Raw genomic sequence first — 15,977 nt, 5'->3', positions numbered from 1 at the left:
TCATAACTAAAGAGGTATGTGGAGGAAGATTTGGGATTTTTCAACCTCTTTTGAGTTTAATAAAAAAAGAGTTTGAACTTCCTTAATAAAATCTCTGCCATGATCCTGTGGAGGTTTAGGGGAGCTTTAGTGGAAGACTGGAAACTCACCTGGGTTAACAGAGCGGAGAGAAACTGATTGCATGCGTAAATAAGCAGCAAAACACTGAAAATATTGTTTGCAAGGAAGGGAGACCACAATGAATGTAAAATAATGAAAAACAAGAAGTGGGGAGATTGTGAAGAATGAGTTGGAGGAGGAAACTCCGTGTTCATCTCGTCTCTTCCTCTGGGCTGAAAGTAGCTGCAGGAGCTCTCCACGTCTCCCTTTCTCCTCTCCTTCCTCTCACTCTGCATTCCTTTCTTCTCTCACTCTCACGGCAAGTCCTTTCCCAATTTTTATTTCCCAGCCTGTGATGTATAGAGAGGTTATTCCCTGCGAATAATGCACACCTGCTGCAGGCTGTGCAAGCCAGGTTCATCGAATGTCTCTATTCTTCCCATATTTTACTGGCATAGATATGCTCTTACACGCTTTCATGAATTATGCATATGCAATGCATAAACCTGTATTTGTAAGAAAAATTTATGTATAAAAGTATAGCTTTCACATAGAGCTAAGGCAATATACTGTGGTAGGATCTGGTGCCTTAATGTTTTTTGCCTTCCACCTCTGTGTAAACATGAATTGTTGCATCCAGCTGCAGTTGTTTCAGGGCAAGAACTCAACTCTTCATTAACATTCAGCTGGATTAATATAAATGTTAGCCTAGCATTCACCAAAGCCTCAGTAGAATTTCAGTCTTTTCAAGCCTGCCTGTGAAATTATTTAAATATAAGCTCTCACTTCTCCTCCATTCCCAGGTGGAAACAATCATGTTTCATGCAAACTGAGGTATAATTCTCGCTTGCAAAGTTAAGAACAAATGGGGCTGTAATAAGTGAGATTTTCTGGCATGTTTGTTTCTTGCAATGCACTGTGTATCTGTCCAGTAGTTTTCTATCAAGGTAAGCCTACAAACTTAAGTGTGTTTTATGTGGATCCTGTGTTACAGACTAACACAAAGCAGAGCAGATTGATAAAAAAGCAACCTTTTTCTGCTAAAGCTCAAAACTTTGTAGAACCACATATTGCTGCAGTTAAAGACATTCTTTTTGGGTTATGTTTGCCCTTTCATCTTTGCTAAATATCTGAAGGGTTTGTCAGATTGTTCCCAGATTGGTAGTGATTGTTTATGTACTAGCCCTTCTAGGGACAAGCATTGCAAATTAGTCATGTATGTAAGTACTACAGTATAAATTGTCCCTGACAATCAAATAAATAGAAAGATGGGATGGAGCGAATTGTTGGCATGAAGTCTTATGTCTGAGCAAGAGAGCTTCCTTCCCTCTCTGTTTTGGCTTCTTATATCCAACTTAAAATGCAATTCACTGGCTCTAGTGAAATGTATTACTGTTTTATGTTAGGGTTTATTGTATCTTATGGGATTTTCCCTAATTTTAACATTAATTCGGCTGTGGAAAAACGAGGACAAAACGTCAGATGTGATTTAAAGCTCATAGAAGTCATCTTTTATCATACTAATAAACACAGGATTGTTCCAAGTTTGCTCATTTGTGGAAGAAAGTAGAAGTGAAGTGATGTAACGCTGAGGAAAACTCTCTTTCGTTATTCTCCTCAGTAAGACGATTTGTGTTTCGCTCTCCTATAAAAACAGCAGGGTGTGAATCTTCCAGCTCTAAACAAGCGCCTAATTAGTTCCACTGCATTTGCCTTAAAATGCTACACTTTCCACAACTATTAATTTCTGTTCCTCTCTCTCTTATCGCTGAGAGCTATGATTTTCTAACCAGCTTTCCGTATTTCTCTTCAGTTTATTCTCACTGGAAAAGAAAAAGAAAATTGGGTGAAAAGTCAGGAGACGGCAAGTTAATAAAATTATTTTAATTGCCTTTTGGTTGCATATGCAAAAATGAAATCAAATTGGAATGCGGCCCTCGTGTGCGTGTTTGCCTTTTTGCGCTAGCCAGAATCAACGGATTGATAATTAAATCAATATTTCAACTTGTTATTATTCATGGAGGACTAATGCCGCTGGTTTTGAAACTGAATTCTCTGCTTAACTAATCGCTTTTAACCACAGGACTGGGGTCCACCTCTGTAATTGTGCAGCATGTCGGCTGGTTGTTTAGTTGAGCTTGACGGTGTGAACAAATGGGCAATTAGTACCGAGAGGGAAAAACAAAAACTAGCTTAGAAAATAATCAGAGAAGCCACAGAGTAACAGATTATTCAGGTTGTGGCCGCCTCGTTTTAATTAACTTAGATTTTACTTGATATTAATTGCTTTTTATTCTAAAATTTGATGCGACTGAGAGCATATAGAAACAATCTGACAAATAAGCCGAGTTAATTTGGGTGAAGTGGACTCGTATTGACCTTATGTGTGCATCCTCCTACAATAATGATGCTGGCTGTTGACTGAAAGATGGAGAAGCTGCGCCTGAAATTCAAATTTGAGAATATAAATGAAGAAGGATTTACACTTTGCTGCTGAACATTTTAATGCCATCATATGGTTTAGTCTTAAAGGATTTTTACAATGTGTGTAATTAATTTAAGATTAAATAGAGTAAAGGTTTGACAAGCTGAACAACATCAGCATCTTTAATCCCCGAAGCCTGAAAGCAAAACCAAAAAAGATAGACAAGTAAGCAAAGGGGAAAGACATTTAAGGCAGGAAGATGGAGTTTAAAAAATAGTTTGGTGTAGGAAAGTTTTTAAAAACCAACATTGAAATAGTTCCTTGAGTTTGTTCATGTTGCAGCACAAACATGAAGTTCCTCTGACTGGTACTTGAGGCTGGCTGTCTTCCTCATTGACGCAGCTGCTGTGTTTTTAAGCAGCTCTTTCAATATTCCCCTTTGGGTAAATTGGCCTTTTTAATCTGGCTGAACTGGGAGAACTGGAGAGCAGTGCTTCAGGTCTGATTGGATGAAGATACTTGTCTTGTCGGAATAATATCTCTCATTTAGTGAAGTGTTTTCTAAAGACCACAGTATAGAGGGAGAAAATTAAATTTATGAAGCTGTAATAATGTGGGGAAAATTTTATGACAAGAAAAACAGGAAGAGGAGTTTTGGTTTTGAGTCTAATGTTGGTTAAGATTTAATATTTTAGATGCTTATTGTCCTCATGAATAGAAATAATAATAAAAAATATGAATATACAGTTCAAACCTGATGTTAACATCTATCAATATTAATTTTATCAATATTGGAATCACACAGAATTGCTTGGATGCAAAATGTTGCTCACAATATACTTCAAGTGTCGAGCCTTTCTGTTGTCGACACATAAACAAAGAAAAATGTCTGAAAAAATTGTTAATTATAATCGATCATGTCATTGTTATGTTTGGAAGGAGCTTTGTGATTAAATATATTTCTGATTTTATGCAGCCCTGCAGAAAACTTGACATGTTAACAAAATCTGAGCATAGGACAAATTGAAAAACCAGGTAAACATGTTTATTCAGCAGGCTGTAGAAGTTTAAAAGTGTAACTTTATTGCACATAATGTATAATTTTAATTCTGCTTAAATGCGTACAGCGCACATTTATTTGCACACAACACATTTCAGATCTCTCTGCTGCGTTTGGAAACCTTTTGCCTGAAACAATTTCTGTCCATCCTGAGTCTGCAGACTCTGATGAGAGATTTCTGTTGCTTTGAGAAATTCAGACTTCCACTTTCAGTTAAGCTCAAGAATGTCCTGTAATCCTCAGAGAAGAATAACAAAAACTACATAAATACGGAAATATTTGAGCTGAAGGTAAATTGTCCTCTGTCTGTTGTTTCTGTAGGTTGTTTTACCCTGATCCTCATCCAGTTCATGGAGTTCAGCTGATGAGAGTGGGGAAGCTGCAGCATTACCTGGAGCACCTGGAGGACGCTTTGGACACTTTCAAAGAGGTTATTAGATTCTGCTTTGTGTTTTTACAGTGTTTGTTATTGTTGTGTCATTTATTACAGACATCTAAAGTTTTTATCTCATAATTTGATTGTTAAATTGTGATGTTTTTGTACCATTGCATTTCCTGAATACAAAGATCATAACTCCTAACAAAAAATAGTGTATTTGAAGTTAATTTCATAGCAAGTATATTTTGCACCATGTACTTGTAGTGTACTAGAAAGTATACTAATTTAATACTTCTTTGAACTAAACTGGGACAAATTATTTCGCTTATAACAAGGCATCTTTTCCATGTTATAAGTGAAAACATCTGCCTCAATATTAAGGGATTATTTACAAAATAACAAGCTCCTAAATATCACTGAACAGTTACTTGTTAGTTAGTTTTGTCTTATTTAAAGTAGATAAAGATATCTACATGTCAGCAAACTAGACAAAATACTTGGTGAGATTTTGCGTTTTTGCAGTGTAGGCTTTATCAACATATACACTCTAATATTAATGTACAAATTTGAGTCCTAGTGTTATATACTTAGTCTTAGACTAAGTATATAACACTAGGACTCAACTTAGTATTAGACTAAGTATATTAGTCTTAGACTTTTATGTAAAATATGGTTTGTAAAAATTAATCTTCCATTACACAGTTTCATTTTTAGTATAACTTAAGCACGATACACTTGAATAAACTACTTTTTGCTAATGTTTTTTGCATGTTTCCTCTTCCATCAGGCTTTTACAATCATGAGGATGACTCATGGTGATGGTCACCCACTGACCTCTGACCTGAGGATGAAGATGGAGGAATGTTGTCTGGAAATGTCTGGCAGACATTAAGACAGACTATGGACTGATAGAAACATTAAACGTACCTTAAAAGTTTATATTTCTGGGCTTGCCGTGGTGACGTAGTGGTTAGCGCGAACCACATTTGGAGGCCTTGAGTCCTCGACGCGGCCGTCGCGAGTTCGATTCCCGGACCCGGCGATATTTGCCGCATGTCTTCCCCCCTCTCCATCCCCCTTTCCTGTCAGCCTACTTTCATATAAGGGACACTAGAGCCCACAAAAGACCCCCTGGAAATCTGGAGATTTTCCATTTTTATAATATTTTCTATAGATGCATGCTTGAGTGTCAGATTAGGATGAATCACATTACATTATACTGCGGTTTAATGGTTGGTCGATTTGAGGTCTTTACTATCTCTTTAATAAAGACCGGCTGGTATTGATAGCTGCTGAATTTAACCTACATTATGTGGTCAGCAAAGCTCTTCTTGTAGTTTATTGTAATAAAATAAAAGAGGAATCCATCAAAAGTGTCCTAAAAGTCGTAAACACTTTGGATTCTTGGCAAACACAAGAAGATCTGGATGTTCTTTTAAAGGTAATGTAAAAACCAAACAATAAAATCTAACTAATAAAGCAAATTCTGAAAGAGCAGGCGGATTTCTGAGCCAAATGTTTCTGTCAAAGCAAAAAGGCAAACTCTGCTTCCCAAGAAACTGTTTTACGCCTTCCGGTAGCTAAGAAATGTCTCACTGACTGAGGTCAGCCTGTGGAAGTGCAGCCATCTGTCTCTGTTTTACAGTCACCAGCCTGGAAGACGTTCCCTCTTTAGCCAGATGACTTCAGCGATGAACTTGTTTGGGTGACAGAGTGGCCAGACCAGGTTAACCCGCAGGTTGACCCTCAGAGGACGACAAGCAGCCAGATTTCTTCATTAAGGACGACCATCTGTGGAAAGCAACCAGACAGGAAAACCTGCCAGCTCTTGAAACAACAGAGAAATGCTTCCTCCAGATTCTGGTAACCAAGAAGCTAAATGGACATAGTATAAACATGAATGGACATACCTGTCAAGGCTCCCATTTTTCTAGGAAACTATTGGCACGTATTTTAATATAGTAATTTTAAAAAACATTTCTGTGCCTCCTCAAGCTGAATTCTGTCACATGAGAACTGCCACCCAAGCCGCTGCAGGTGCCAACACCTGTGTTGCCAAGCTGCAGGTGTTGTGCCAAAAAGTGATCGGGTGAGATCAGGTGCGCCCCTGTGAACAGAGGTGGCCCTAGTCTCTTGTACCACATTCTCTCCAAAAGAGCTTCATTCAAACATTGAATATAAAAGACATTTGACTACTATGCCGACATAGTGTAAAGTACAGTAGACTCAAGACTTTACTCAATATTAACAATTTACTAAATTATGTTTTAGGACTTCAGCACTTAAGTCTTGGTTTTACTTTCACTCGGCATGAACAAAATAATCTGCAAACCTTAACTTAAATAATTAGCCTTAGACAAGGCTAAGTATTTATTTGCAAAGAAGTATTTTGCAAATATGCTTTGCAAAATACTTTTCCTTAACACTTATTAGGTGTCGTACTGAATACGATACATACATACAGAGCATAATTTCACAAACTTCTGCAAGTGTGGGGAAACCAATCTGTTCCACAGCTTTACCTTTGCGCTATGCCTTCAAGACGATGCGTAGGGCAAAGCCTGTCAAACACTGAGAAGGGCAAATTAATCCACGAACGTGCACTACCCAGAGCGGCGGAGTGAAACAGACTGTTTTTAACGTAAAAAACTGTTTATAAATCACATTATGACTCTATCTCTAACATCTGCACAGTTTAACTACATTTTGAGGGAACATTTCTGAGAATTTGGTCGACCTCTAACCTGATGTGACAACCGAGGGAGCGCTGGGCGGTTGCCCATGTCGCCCATATCAGAAACCGCCACTGCCCACACAATTATATAGAAGTGTAGTTGGTCCTTATTGATTTAATTTGATTGTACTTTTGTTTCTTTTCTTTTTTTTCAGCTTCACTTATTAAAAGATACTCTCTAACATACATTTGTTACTGATGATATTATAAGGTTGTAATTTCCAAGTCTTGCCCTGAGAAATTAATTGTGTTAATAATTATCTTCAAACACTTAAGATTTGCTAAAAGGTAGAAAACCTCCTACTGTCTACAGCAACACAAAGCTTGTGAAGGATGCTTTAGTGTTTATAATGAAAATGTCAAGAAAAAGTGGTATAATTACACCAGAATGGTGGCGTAAAGATAATTAGTTGTTCATTATTGTAAAATATGCATATTAAAAAAGCTAAAATGAGCTCGGAGGCAACAGAAAAAGTGAGGATTGGTAACAACAGACAACCAGGTTTAAAAAAACAACAACTTGAACCTCCCTCCATTGGGTCACATCAGCATCGCTTCCCCAAGAGATTTAAACACCAATTTGAGAGCGTCACACCGACGGAGCGAAAATATTTGAACTTCTGCATTTGACTGAAAGTAAAACTAAACCACACAGAGTCTGAAGTGCGAAGCAACTGCTGTTGACAGCTTGTGTTGACACATTGACCTGGTGGCTGTGATCTCTCAGTGGTTTGAGTTTTATCTGTAGCCTGTTATTTTATTCCCTGGCAGTGAGTGAGAAACCCAGAGGTTGGAGGCCCCTGGGGGCTCGGCCTGCTGCGTAATCTGCAGATTCCATCTTGATGAGTGACCCTGTGTGTGTATATGTGTGTGTGTGAACCTGGTTTTTATATCCTCGTGGGGACCTACTTGTCTACAATGTTTGGTTGTGGGGACCACTGCTCCCTGTGGGGACATTTTCTTTGTCCCCATGAAGGGAAATGCTGTCTTTGGGTTAGAGATTAGCTATGTGATGGCTAGGTTTACGGTTAGGGCTAGGGTTAAGGGTCGGGCTAGGGTAAGGGATAGGCTGTAAAAAAATGAATGGAAGTCAATGAAAAGTCCCCACATGTCAATGAAAACACGATTCTGTCTGTGTGTGTGTGTGTGTGTGTGCGTGTGTGTGTGTGTGTGTGTGTGTGTTTAGCAAAGCCAGAATTTCAAAACATCCTTCCTTCTCTGTGCTTATCCATTACACACACACTCTTCGCTGGTTAATCCCTGTTTTTGTGTGTTTCTCTGTCGGTGTGTGAGGTCACATAGAAAGATAATCCAAAATTCAGACATATTCAAACTAATGACTGCACTTCCTCTGTGACTGTGTGTGTTAGTCAGAGGGTAGGTCGGGATAGTAACGTGTCTTATATGTGTCATGTTGCTGTTGTTTTTTTGTTTCTCACATTTATTAGGGTCTAATTTCACACCTTTAATATTTAATTTTTTAAAGAGTAGTGAACTAATAAACTGCTTCTTCCTCTGACTTTTATTTTGCCGAGTGGCTCAGTTTGTTTTTCCTCTTCTTCCATTTTCCTTTCTTTCTCCATAATGTCCAAAGAATTAGATTTACCACTGCTTAATCTAAACCTGCTGTCACCAAGTCTCATCCATATCCAGGAGGCTTTTACATTTATCCTGCATTAGTTGACGTTTCATCTCTGCTTTACTGCCTCAGTGTTTTCGACCTGAGCTCAGTGGTGCTAATGTTTCCCCTTCATTCTACCACAGTTTTAATTTTCACTTTTCCTCCTGCTGCACCTCATCATTTTTACACACTTTTTATATTATCAACCTGCCATCATATATCACTACCCTCGCTGTCAGCTTCACAGCTCTATTTTTTACATCTCCCTTATCTTTAGCTTCAACATCTTTAATGTGGCAACTAACTAAATATTTATCTAGTGATTTGAATTTTAAAGGTAATTACAAGTTTGCCACCAAGAACGCAATCTCAAACTCTTGAGCTTGAGAATTTATTTTCCATCCGTCCGTCCGTCCGTCCGTCCGTCCGTCCATCCATCCATCCATCCATCCATCCATCCATCCATCCATCCATCCATTTATGTATTTATTTATTTATTTATTTATTTTCCCCTTGTCCATAGTGGGGTCGGGAGGGGCGCTGGTTCCTGTCTCCAGCTAACAGAATTTATCTCTGTTTGTCCAATTACTGCCATAACAGGTGGATTTGAAAGCTACTTTTTTAGTTTCTAGTTTCTCTGCATTTCTGTTTCTTGAATGGCAGATTTTATGCCAGCTATAATTTTTCTATACACTTGTGTTTATGATTTCAGTAAGTTTTATTACTTGTTGTAAAATAATGTCTGATGTTTCCACATCAGATTCATAAACAGGTTTGGAAAAGCTGAAAAAGGATTGACTTTGACCATCCGTCCATTCATGGATCTGTCACGATCATCGTGAAAACATTTCATATTTAATCAAGATTTAACGAACAACATAATGCATCTTTTTTCTTTGTGCAAAATCAACAGTCAGATGTGAAACTCTTTCCACACATTCCTTTATTTACATCCCTCTATCTTATTTTCCATCCAAAAAGTCAGACCTTATTTCACTGAAGCAGGACGTCTACAGTGGGCCATACAATCTCGAATTATGGAGACAGCATAGATACAACCAGAGTATTTTCACGGCTTATTATCTTATTTGCCCCAACGTTGGTGTTTTGTTAGACATTTATTAGGAATATTTTGGTACAGAAACTTTTCAAACACTTATTTAAATAGAAATTCTTACATCTTCATAAGTGTGTTTTTGTTTTTCTCTGCACATCACATTTCTCCGTAACAATTTAAAGATGCTATGTGTCAGATTTTCTGATAACACATTATAATTAGCAAAGGCTTCAGATAAACAGTTAATAATTTGGTTTAATCACGCCACATATTTCACATAGACTCACATTACCGTTAAATAACACCAAACTCTCTGCTGATGTTAAGTTATTGCTTGAATTATAAAGCTCTACCAAATTAGATAGATTTGGCAGCGACTCGGAGGGGAAACCTCCCACATAGCATCAAGAGATGCTATGTGAAACATGTAAAGGATTGTAGTTATTATCTTCTGCTAATTACACTAAGCTATTGATCAAAATTTGGGTATTTCTGTTTACACAAATTGTCATTTGAAAAATTCTGATTCTTGTTTTTATTACCTGATATTCTTGTTTTTTCTGTGCTCATTTGCAGTCAGCTTCTCCTGTATTTGGACTTTATTAACATTGAATCTGAGATTAAGTATTCAACACTGAATAAAAGTTTAGACTTCCAGCTTTCATTCAAGAGATTTAACAAAAATGTGTTCAGTTTTCTAAGCATAAGCCAATGTAGCCTACAGAAAAGGACAAAAAGATGAATGCAACTCCAAAAAGAATGAAGAGTTTAGGATTTATGGGTTCAAAAGATTTTAACACAACTTACTGTACGTACAAAGATAAAAGAACAAAAAAATCACAGATATCATGTAATACAGTTGATCAAGCCAGGAGAGACGGTTGCTTTGTGGAAAGCTCAAACAAATGCAGAAATTATCTGATAATTACTGTAAAAATAAAGTGACTTTTCTGCAATAATCATTTCTATTTTGTTGCAAAGCCTAACTATAAAACGTAATTTTTTTTCCAAACGTTTGGTAACTTGTGTATTTGTAAGCTTGATTTACAATTAAAATTGATTTTAAAAGGCTAGCTACTGTTAGCTTTTTGTAAGCATTGCTAACACTGTTAGCGCATCATAGCGATGCTTTCTACTGCTACAATAAAGAAAAATAGAAGTTTAAATATAGCTTAGCTTTAAAAGTTGTGATCATTTGTGGTCTTTTTAGTGATTTTACTGGAAGCAGAAGTTTAATCTCAAAAACAGTCTTCCTTTGTTGATGTGAGCCTTATATTTTCTGAGTTTCTAATTTTAGATTTTGTTGTTGCATATTTAATAACTTCAGCAATAACTCTCTGCCATCAACAACATTGGTTATGGAAAACAGTTTATCTTTAAAATATTTACATATATGCGAATACAGAACAACAAACTGCGGTATTTTTAAACAGTAGAAGAAATGAATTAAAACTCTGGAAAGAAAGCTGGAAATAGTTTATGCCTCTATTGTCTTTATGTTGCTTTGATTTACCACAGCAACATTTTTGAACTTTGATTTTAGTTACAGATGGATAATAATCTATCTGATAATCAGAGGGTTGGTGCTTTAATAAAAACCCAAACTCAATAAAATTCCCCAAAGAGAAACAAATGTAGAAAACTAAACCAGCAGCAACAAAAGAAGATGGAAAATAAAAAATGACTGCATATATGGCATGTGTACACAGCATATATATTTATATGTGGCATGGACTGAACAAAGTATGTACAGATATTTTTGTTAAATGCATAGAAACTCCAAGGTCAGAGGGTGTAAATAAATAAGAAGCTTAATTAGGGTGTTTTCGCTTTGAGCTTAAAATAAATAAACTTTCATTCATGACAGGTGGACTGGACTACTTTGAAAAAAAAAAGAATAAAGAGCATCAAGTTAAATCCCCCAAACAATTGACACAACAGAGTCATTAAAATCTTCTTGTCTAAGTTATATCAAATCATGGCTCTTTATCACAGGTCTTCTCCGTATAAATATCAATGGCTCTTTCTAATTTAAAAAGCCATACGGACCAAAATTACACTCGACAGAAAATACAGCTAAAACTACATAAATACATACAATGTATAAAAGATACATCCATATTTTTCCTCAGTGACATTACCGCAGACTAAATCCCTTTCTGTTGAAGTATTTTTATATGGTAAATGCCAGAAATAAGTTTTTTTTAAATAACTTCAGAGTCAGAAGTTGACATGAATGCCACTTCAAAAAACACAAGTTTTGTTGTTCTTAAGGCACTTTGTAACTAATTTGTTTATATATCTGGGGTTAATGTTAATTTGTAAGACCATTTTTATCCAATCTCCAATTCCAAAACAGATGTGTTGAGACATTTCTTCAATATTTTCTTCTTATGATATTTCCTCATGATGCCATCTATTTTATCTACTTTATCATCCCTGTTGTAGACTTGTACAGCTCTGGAAAAACTTAAGAGCCCACTGCAGTGAGCCTCGTTGGAAACCTCCTGGTTTTTCCACCAAATATTGATTTCTATTCTATTCCTGAGTTAAAACATTAGTATTGTTGTTTCTAAATTAATATAAACTTGTTGTCTTTGCATTATTGGAGGTCTGAAAGCTCTGCATCTTTTTAGTTATTTTCACCATTTCTCATTTTTTGCAAATAAAATTTTTGTTTGGAATTTCACAGTCAGTAGTTTATAGAATAAAAGAATAATGTTCATTTTACTCAAACATATACCTATAAAAACTAAAACCAGAGAAACGGGTCATTTTAAGTGGTCTATTAATTTTTTTCCATAACTGTACCTTTCATAATATATCATCTCTGGGACACAAAACCTCCAACAGTAAGATTCTTACAGTGTTAATACCGCCAATTAGAAATGGTATCAAGGGATAAACCAGATGACTTGTGGAGGATTATAATTCTGTTCCTGAGTGTTTTGACCAATTTCTTTTGAATTTCCCCCACAATCTTACACAATGAAGTGGTATGTTTGAGGTGCTGCATTAATGCATCAACAGGCTGGTTTGTAATCAACAGAAATTAATCAGAAACATCCTGAACTATTTAAAGGCATAGTATAGTGTATGTAAACTTCTGACTTTAGAGAAAGTAGTAATGGTTCTCTAAGCTATTCTGTCTCCCATTGTTCTGGCATTTTCTAATAGAAATTCTTTTTGATAACCCTAACTGGTTATCAATAAGGAAATTTGGTTTAATTTAGGGAAAAGGTTGTCTTTTTATACAGTGTATGTAAAAATCAGATTTCAACTGCATTTCTTTTGGTAAATTTTATAAAAACAGACAAATCAAGCAAAGCTTTCAAAGAGTGAAACTCATAATGTGACGTTTTTGTGAAAACACGATGTGCAGCAAAGGTAAACTGTGGAGTTATTGGATAACAGCAGTGATTCCTGTGATGGAGAAGAGATACACACAGATGACATTTCTGTAGGGGGAAACAGGCTCTTTCATCTATTTATATTTTTTTTTTTTACAAACATTTAGATCATAAACATCTCAAGCACCATAGATAATAATATTAACAAATCTTTAGCGTTTCTATCCATTCAATGTAAATGGAACCAGGCAGAGAGCTATGACTTTTAAGAAGTTTTCATCATAAGTGTAGTTTATTCTTATTTATTTTAGTGTTTCAACACAATGTAATCTTACTTTAATTAATTGCTTTACTGAAAAATTTATAATTCAATTTCAATACCATACTCTATAGTTTTATATCTTTTTCCTCGTCGCAGTTCCTTTTAAATATTTCTTTGTCGTCACACATAGCTTCTACATGGTCCCATTGTTCCCAAATAAAAAAAGAAACCTTATTAGAAAACACACACATTTACAAATCATTCAGTTTCTTTTAGAGTAGAGCAAAACAACACGGATACAAATAACGGCCAGTCACTCAGCAGCCAGTCAGTCAATGGATGCACTTAAAAGTGGATCAGAGATGGATCTTTTCACCTCCACTCCTGTGTGACTCCGACACGACTTTCTTTTGTGAACATGAAAAAGCATCACATCCGTACCAGGGGACCTGAGCCGCAGGAATCCTCCTGAATCCTGCTGATCGAAACACAGACGTGCATCATTTGAGGGAGAGGTTCAGGCAGAGACGGCTCCATAAATTAGATTTATTTTTTTTCCTCTGCGCTCTTACACTCTGAATCTGAAATTCCCACGTCTCGTATCAGATTTTGCTTCGGTCATGTACAGCTCTGGAAAAACATTTTACTGAACCCCATTGAAAACCTCCTTGTTATTCTACCAAACATTGATTTCTGAATTCTTCCTGAGTTAAAACATTAGTATTGTTGTTTCTAAATGAATATGAACTTGTTTTCTTTGCATTATTGGAGGTCTGAAAGCTCTGCATCTTTTTTGTAATTTTCACCATTTCTCATTTTACGCAAACATATGCCTATAAAAAGTAAAATCAGAGAAACTGATCATTTTAAGTTTACTCTTATTTTTTTCCAGAGTTGTAGTTTCTCTCATTAACAATCCAATGGCAATATACAAACTGGGAAACACCGACCCACAGAAAAACATCACACTGGGAAATTGCAAAATGAAAATTTCCGAGGACATAAATTTTTTTTCTACACTAGCACCATACCAACGGCATGTACACAAAAAAATCTGAAAGAATTGGTCTTGGTGGTGTTAGAAATGTTCTCAAGGCACTTATCTTAATCATTTCCTCTCGTCTTTCTCTCAGGGATACAATTCAGCATCTTTCTGTCATTAAACCTCATTTACAGGTTCAGTAATGTACCTGTAAATTACATTCATCATAAGTGTAGTTTATTTTTATTTATAAAAAATGAAAATAAACTACAGGTGTGATTTCTTTTCTTCCACCTTTTCTTTGTAGTTGTTGTTTTTTTTTAAAGTGGCATTTTTGTTGTCTGGTTTTCTTTTTCTCGGTACATTCTTAACTCGGTCTGTGTGGCGTTAGATATTTCGTCCAGTAATTTGCCGTACTACAATCTCCTTCTCTTCTTTGAGTATTTCACTCAAACACCAAAAGCTTGACGTTTGCTAGTTTTCACTGTAGATCTTTCCATTCGTTCATCTGATCTGTCCTTCTGTCCATCCAGGGGAGAGGCATGAATAACTGGTCGCTCCGTCCTTACGCTCCTCATTCCAAGTTTCCTGTTGTCCACTGTTAGGATAATGTTTTCTCATTGTGGTCTCTCTGGCCGTCTCTCATCCATCTACCGGTGTCTTGAGGACACATCAAAGCAGGTAATCATCATGAGATGGGCTTTGCAGAAGTTAACTCTGGTTTCCAGTTTGTCGGTCACCGTTTCCAGTGCCTCCAAATACTCCACTGAGTCCACGTCGTAGGGCTGCTGCAGTTCGACTGGAAAGAGAAGGAAGGAAAAATTATGTTTTTTTTATGTTGGCAGATTTGGTTATTTGAAGCCCCAGTAGCCATTTATGTAACAATGGCTACTCTTCATGTCAAATAATACTTATGCCAATCAATATAATATTAGTGGTGATTCATAAATGTACAATTATAATCATTTACATAATACAATAAATAAGTAGGGAGCTTTTAATAACCATTTGTTACATTTAAAACGGATGAAGAAAGTGAGTTCTGGTTCTTTTTGTTGCATGGTGGAAGAGGAAAACTACATTTTAAAGCATGTCTTGTATTGTGTGATTGTGTAAAGTTTGGCTAAATAAAAGTTGATTATTCAAAGCATTAGATACTATAATCATTCTAAAAATTTAAAAAAGCATAAAAGGGGAATTTCAACCGTATTTCTTAACCAAAGGCCAGCCTAATGCTTTGTGCATCCTAAAAATATTTGGGTATATAGAACAATTTGCAAGACAAGCCGCCCTATCTTGGACTGTTTGTAGTTTAGTTAGGTATTTATAATGTAAACATCTTATTGTAACAACATTTTCTCATTTTTCTGTCCATTATCTGCAAATGCAAAAGTATGACTTAACAAATCTACCGAAATATTAATATTGTCCTCCATCTAAGGCAGGCGTGTCGAACTAATTTTGATGTCAGACCACATCGAGATCACAAATGTAAACAAAGAGCCAGTTGTGGCAAAATGTATTGATAAAACTATCCATTAAAGTGTTAAAATATAAATAAATATGTATTTCTGCATTAGATTAGCACTTCTTAAAGTTAAACAACTTTTCACATTAATGTAATTTGACAGCATGCAGATAAAAACCGCTTTGATTTGATTGGTAAAATAGCATTTAAGCACACAACTGTTTTCTTTAAGGCTCTAAGTAAGTGTTTTTCTAGAGTCTAGAGGGCCACATAAAAAGCTATGGCGGGCCGGATTTGGCTCGCGGGCCTTCAGTTTGACACATGTGACCTAAGTTAACAGCTTTTCATGTGACTGAAACCTTTATTTAATGTATTATTCCAACATAAAGTAGGAAACTTGAGCCTAAACCATGAAATCCCAAAATAAAACTGTTGTTTTCTACAGTAAACAGAAAATATTAACAGACGTTATGTTGATAGAAAATTACTAATGAAGGTTCAGTAACAAAAGCTACCAGAGCTGCTTCTCTTTATCCAGAA

At 36.0% G+C, this 15,977-nt stretch overlaps 2 protein-coding genes across 4 annotated transcripts in view; one reads left to right on the top strand and one right to left on the bottom strand.

Moving 5' to 3' along the window:
- The window catches only part of smyd3 (SET and MYND domain containing 3), a 76,240-nt gene extending 71,270 nt beyond the window's left edge, over positions 1-4,970 (top strand). Inside the window, exons 11-12 of the mRNA XM_005796222.3 lie at positions 3,906-4,014; positions 4,751-4,970. Of these exons, the coding sequence (XP_005796279.2) occupies positions 3,906-4,014; positions 4,751-4,855 (214 nt within the window). The 3' untranslated portion in view covers positions 4,856-4,970. The remainder of the gene's footprint in view (positions 1-3,905; positions 4,015-4,750) is intronic.
- Positions 4,971-14,327: 9,357 nt separating this feature from the next.
- The window catches only part of kif26b (kinesin family member 26B), a 100,770-nt gene continuing 99,120 nt past the window's right edge, over positions 14,328-15,977 (bottom strand). For all 3 annotated transcript variants that reach the window (XM_014473086.2, XM_023331876.1, XM_023331875.1), the window contains exon 28: positions 14,328-14,768. In XM_014473086.2, the coding sequence (XP_014328572.1) occupies positions 14,620-14,768 (149 nt within the window). In that variant the 3' untranslated portion in view covers positions 14,328-14,619. The remainder of the gene's footprint in view (positions 14,769-15,977) is intronic.

This window comes from Xiphophorus maculatus, chromosome 4 (assembly GCF_002775205.1).
Source record: "Xiphophorus maculatus strain JP 163 A chromosome 4, X_maculatus-5.0-male, whole genome shotgun sequence".
NCBI classification, from domain to species: domain Eukaryota; kingdom Metazoa; phylum Chordata; class Actinopteri; order Cyprinodontiformes; family Poeciliidae; genus Xiphophorus; species Xiphophorus maculatus.
Note: the sequence above shows the minus strand (reverse complement) of the source record. Positions and strands in the feature narration are given on the sequence as shown.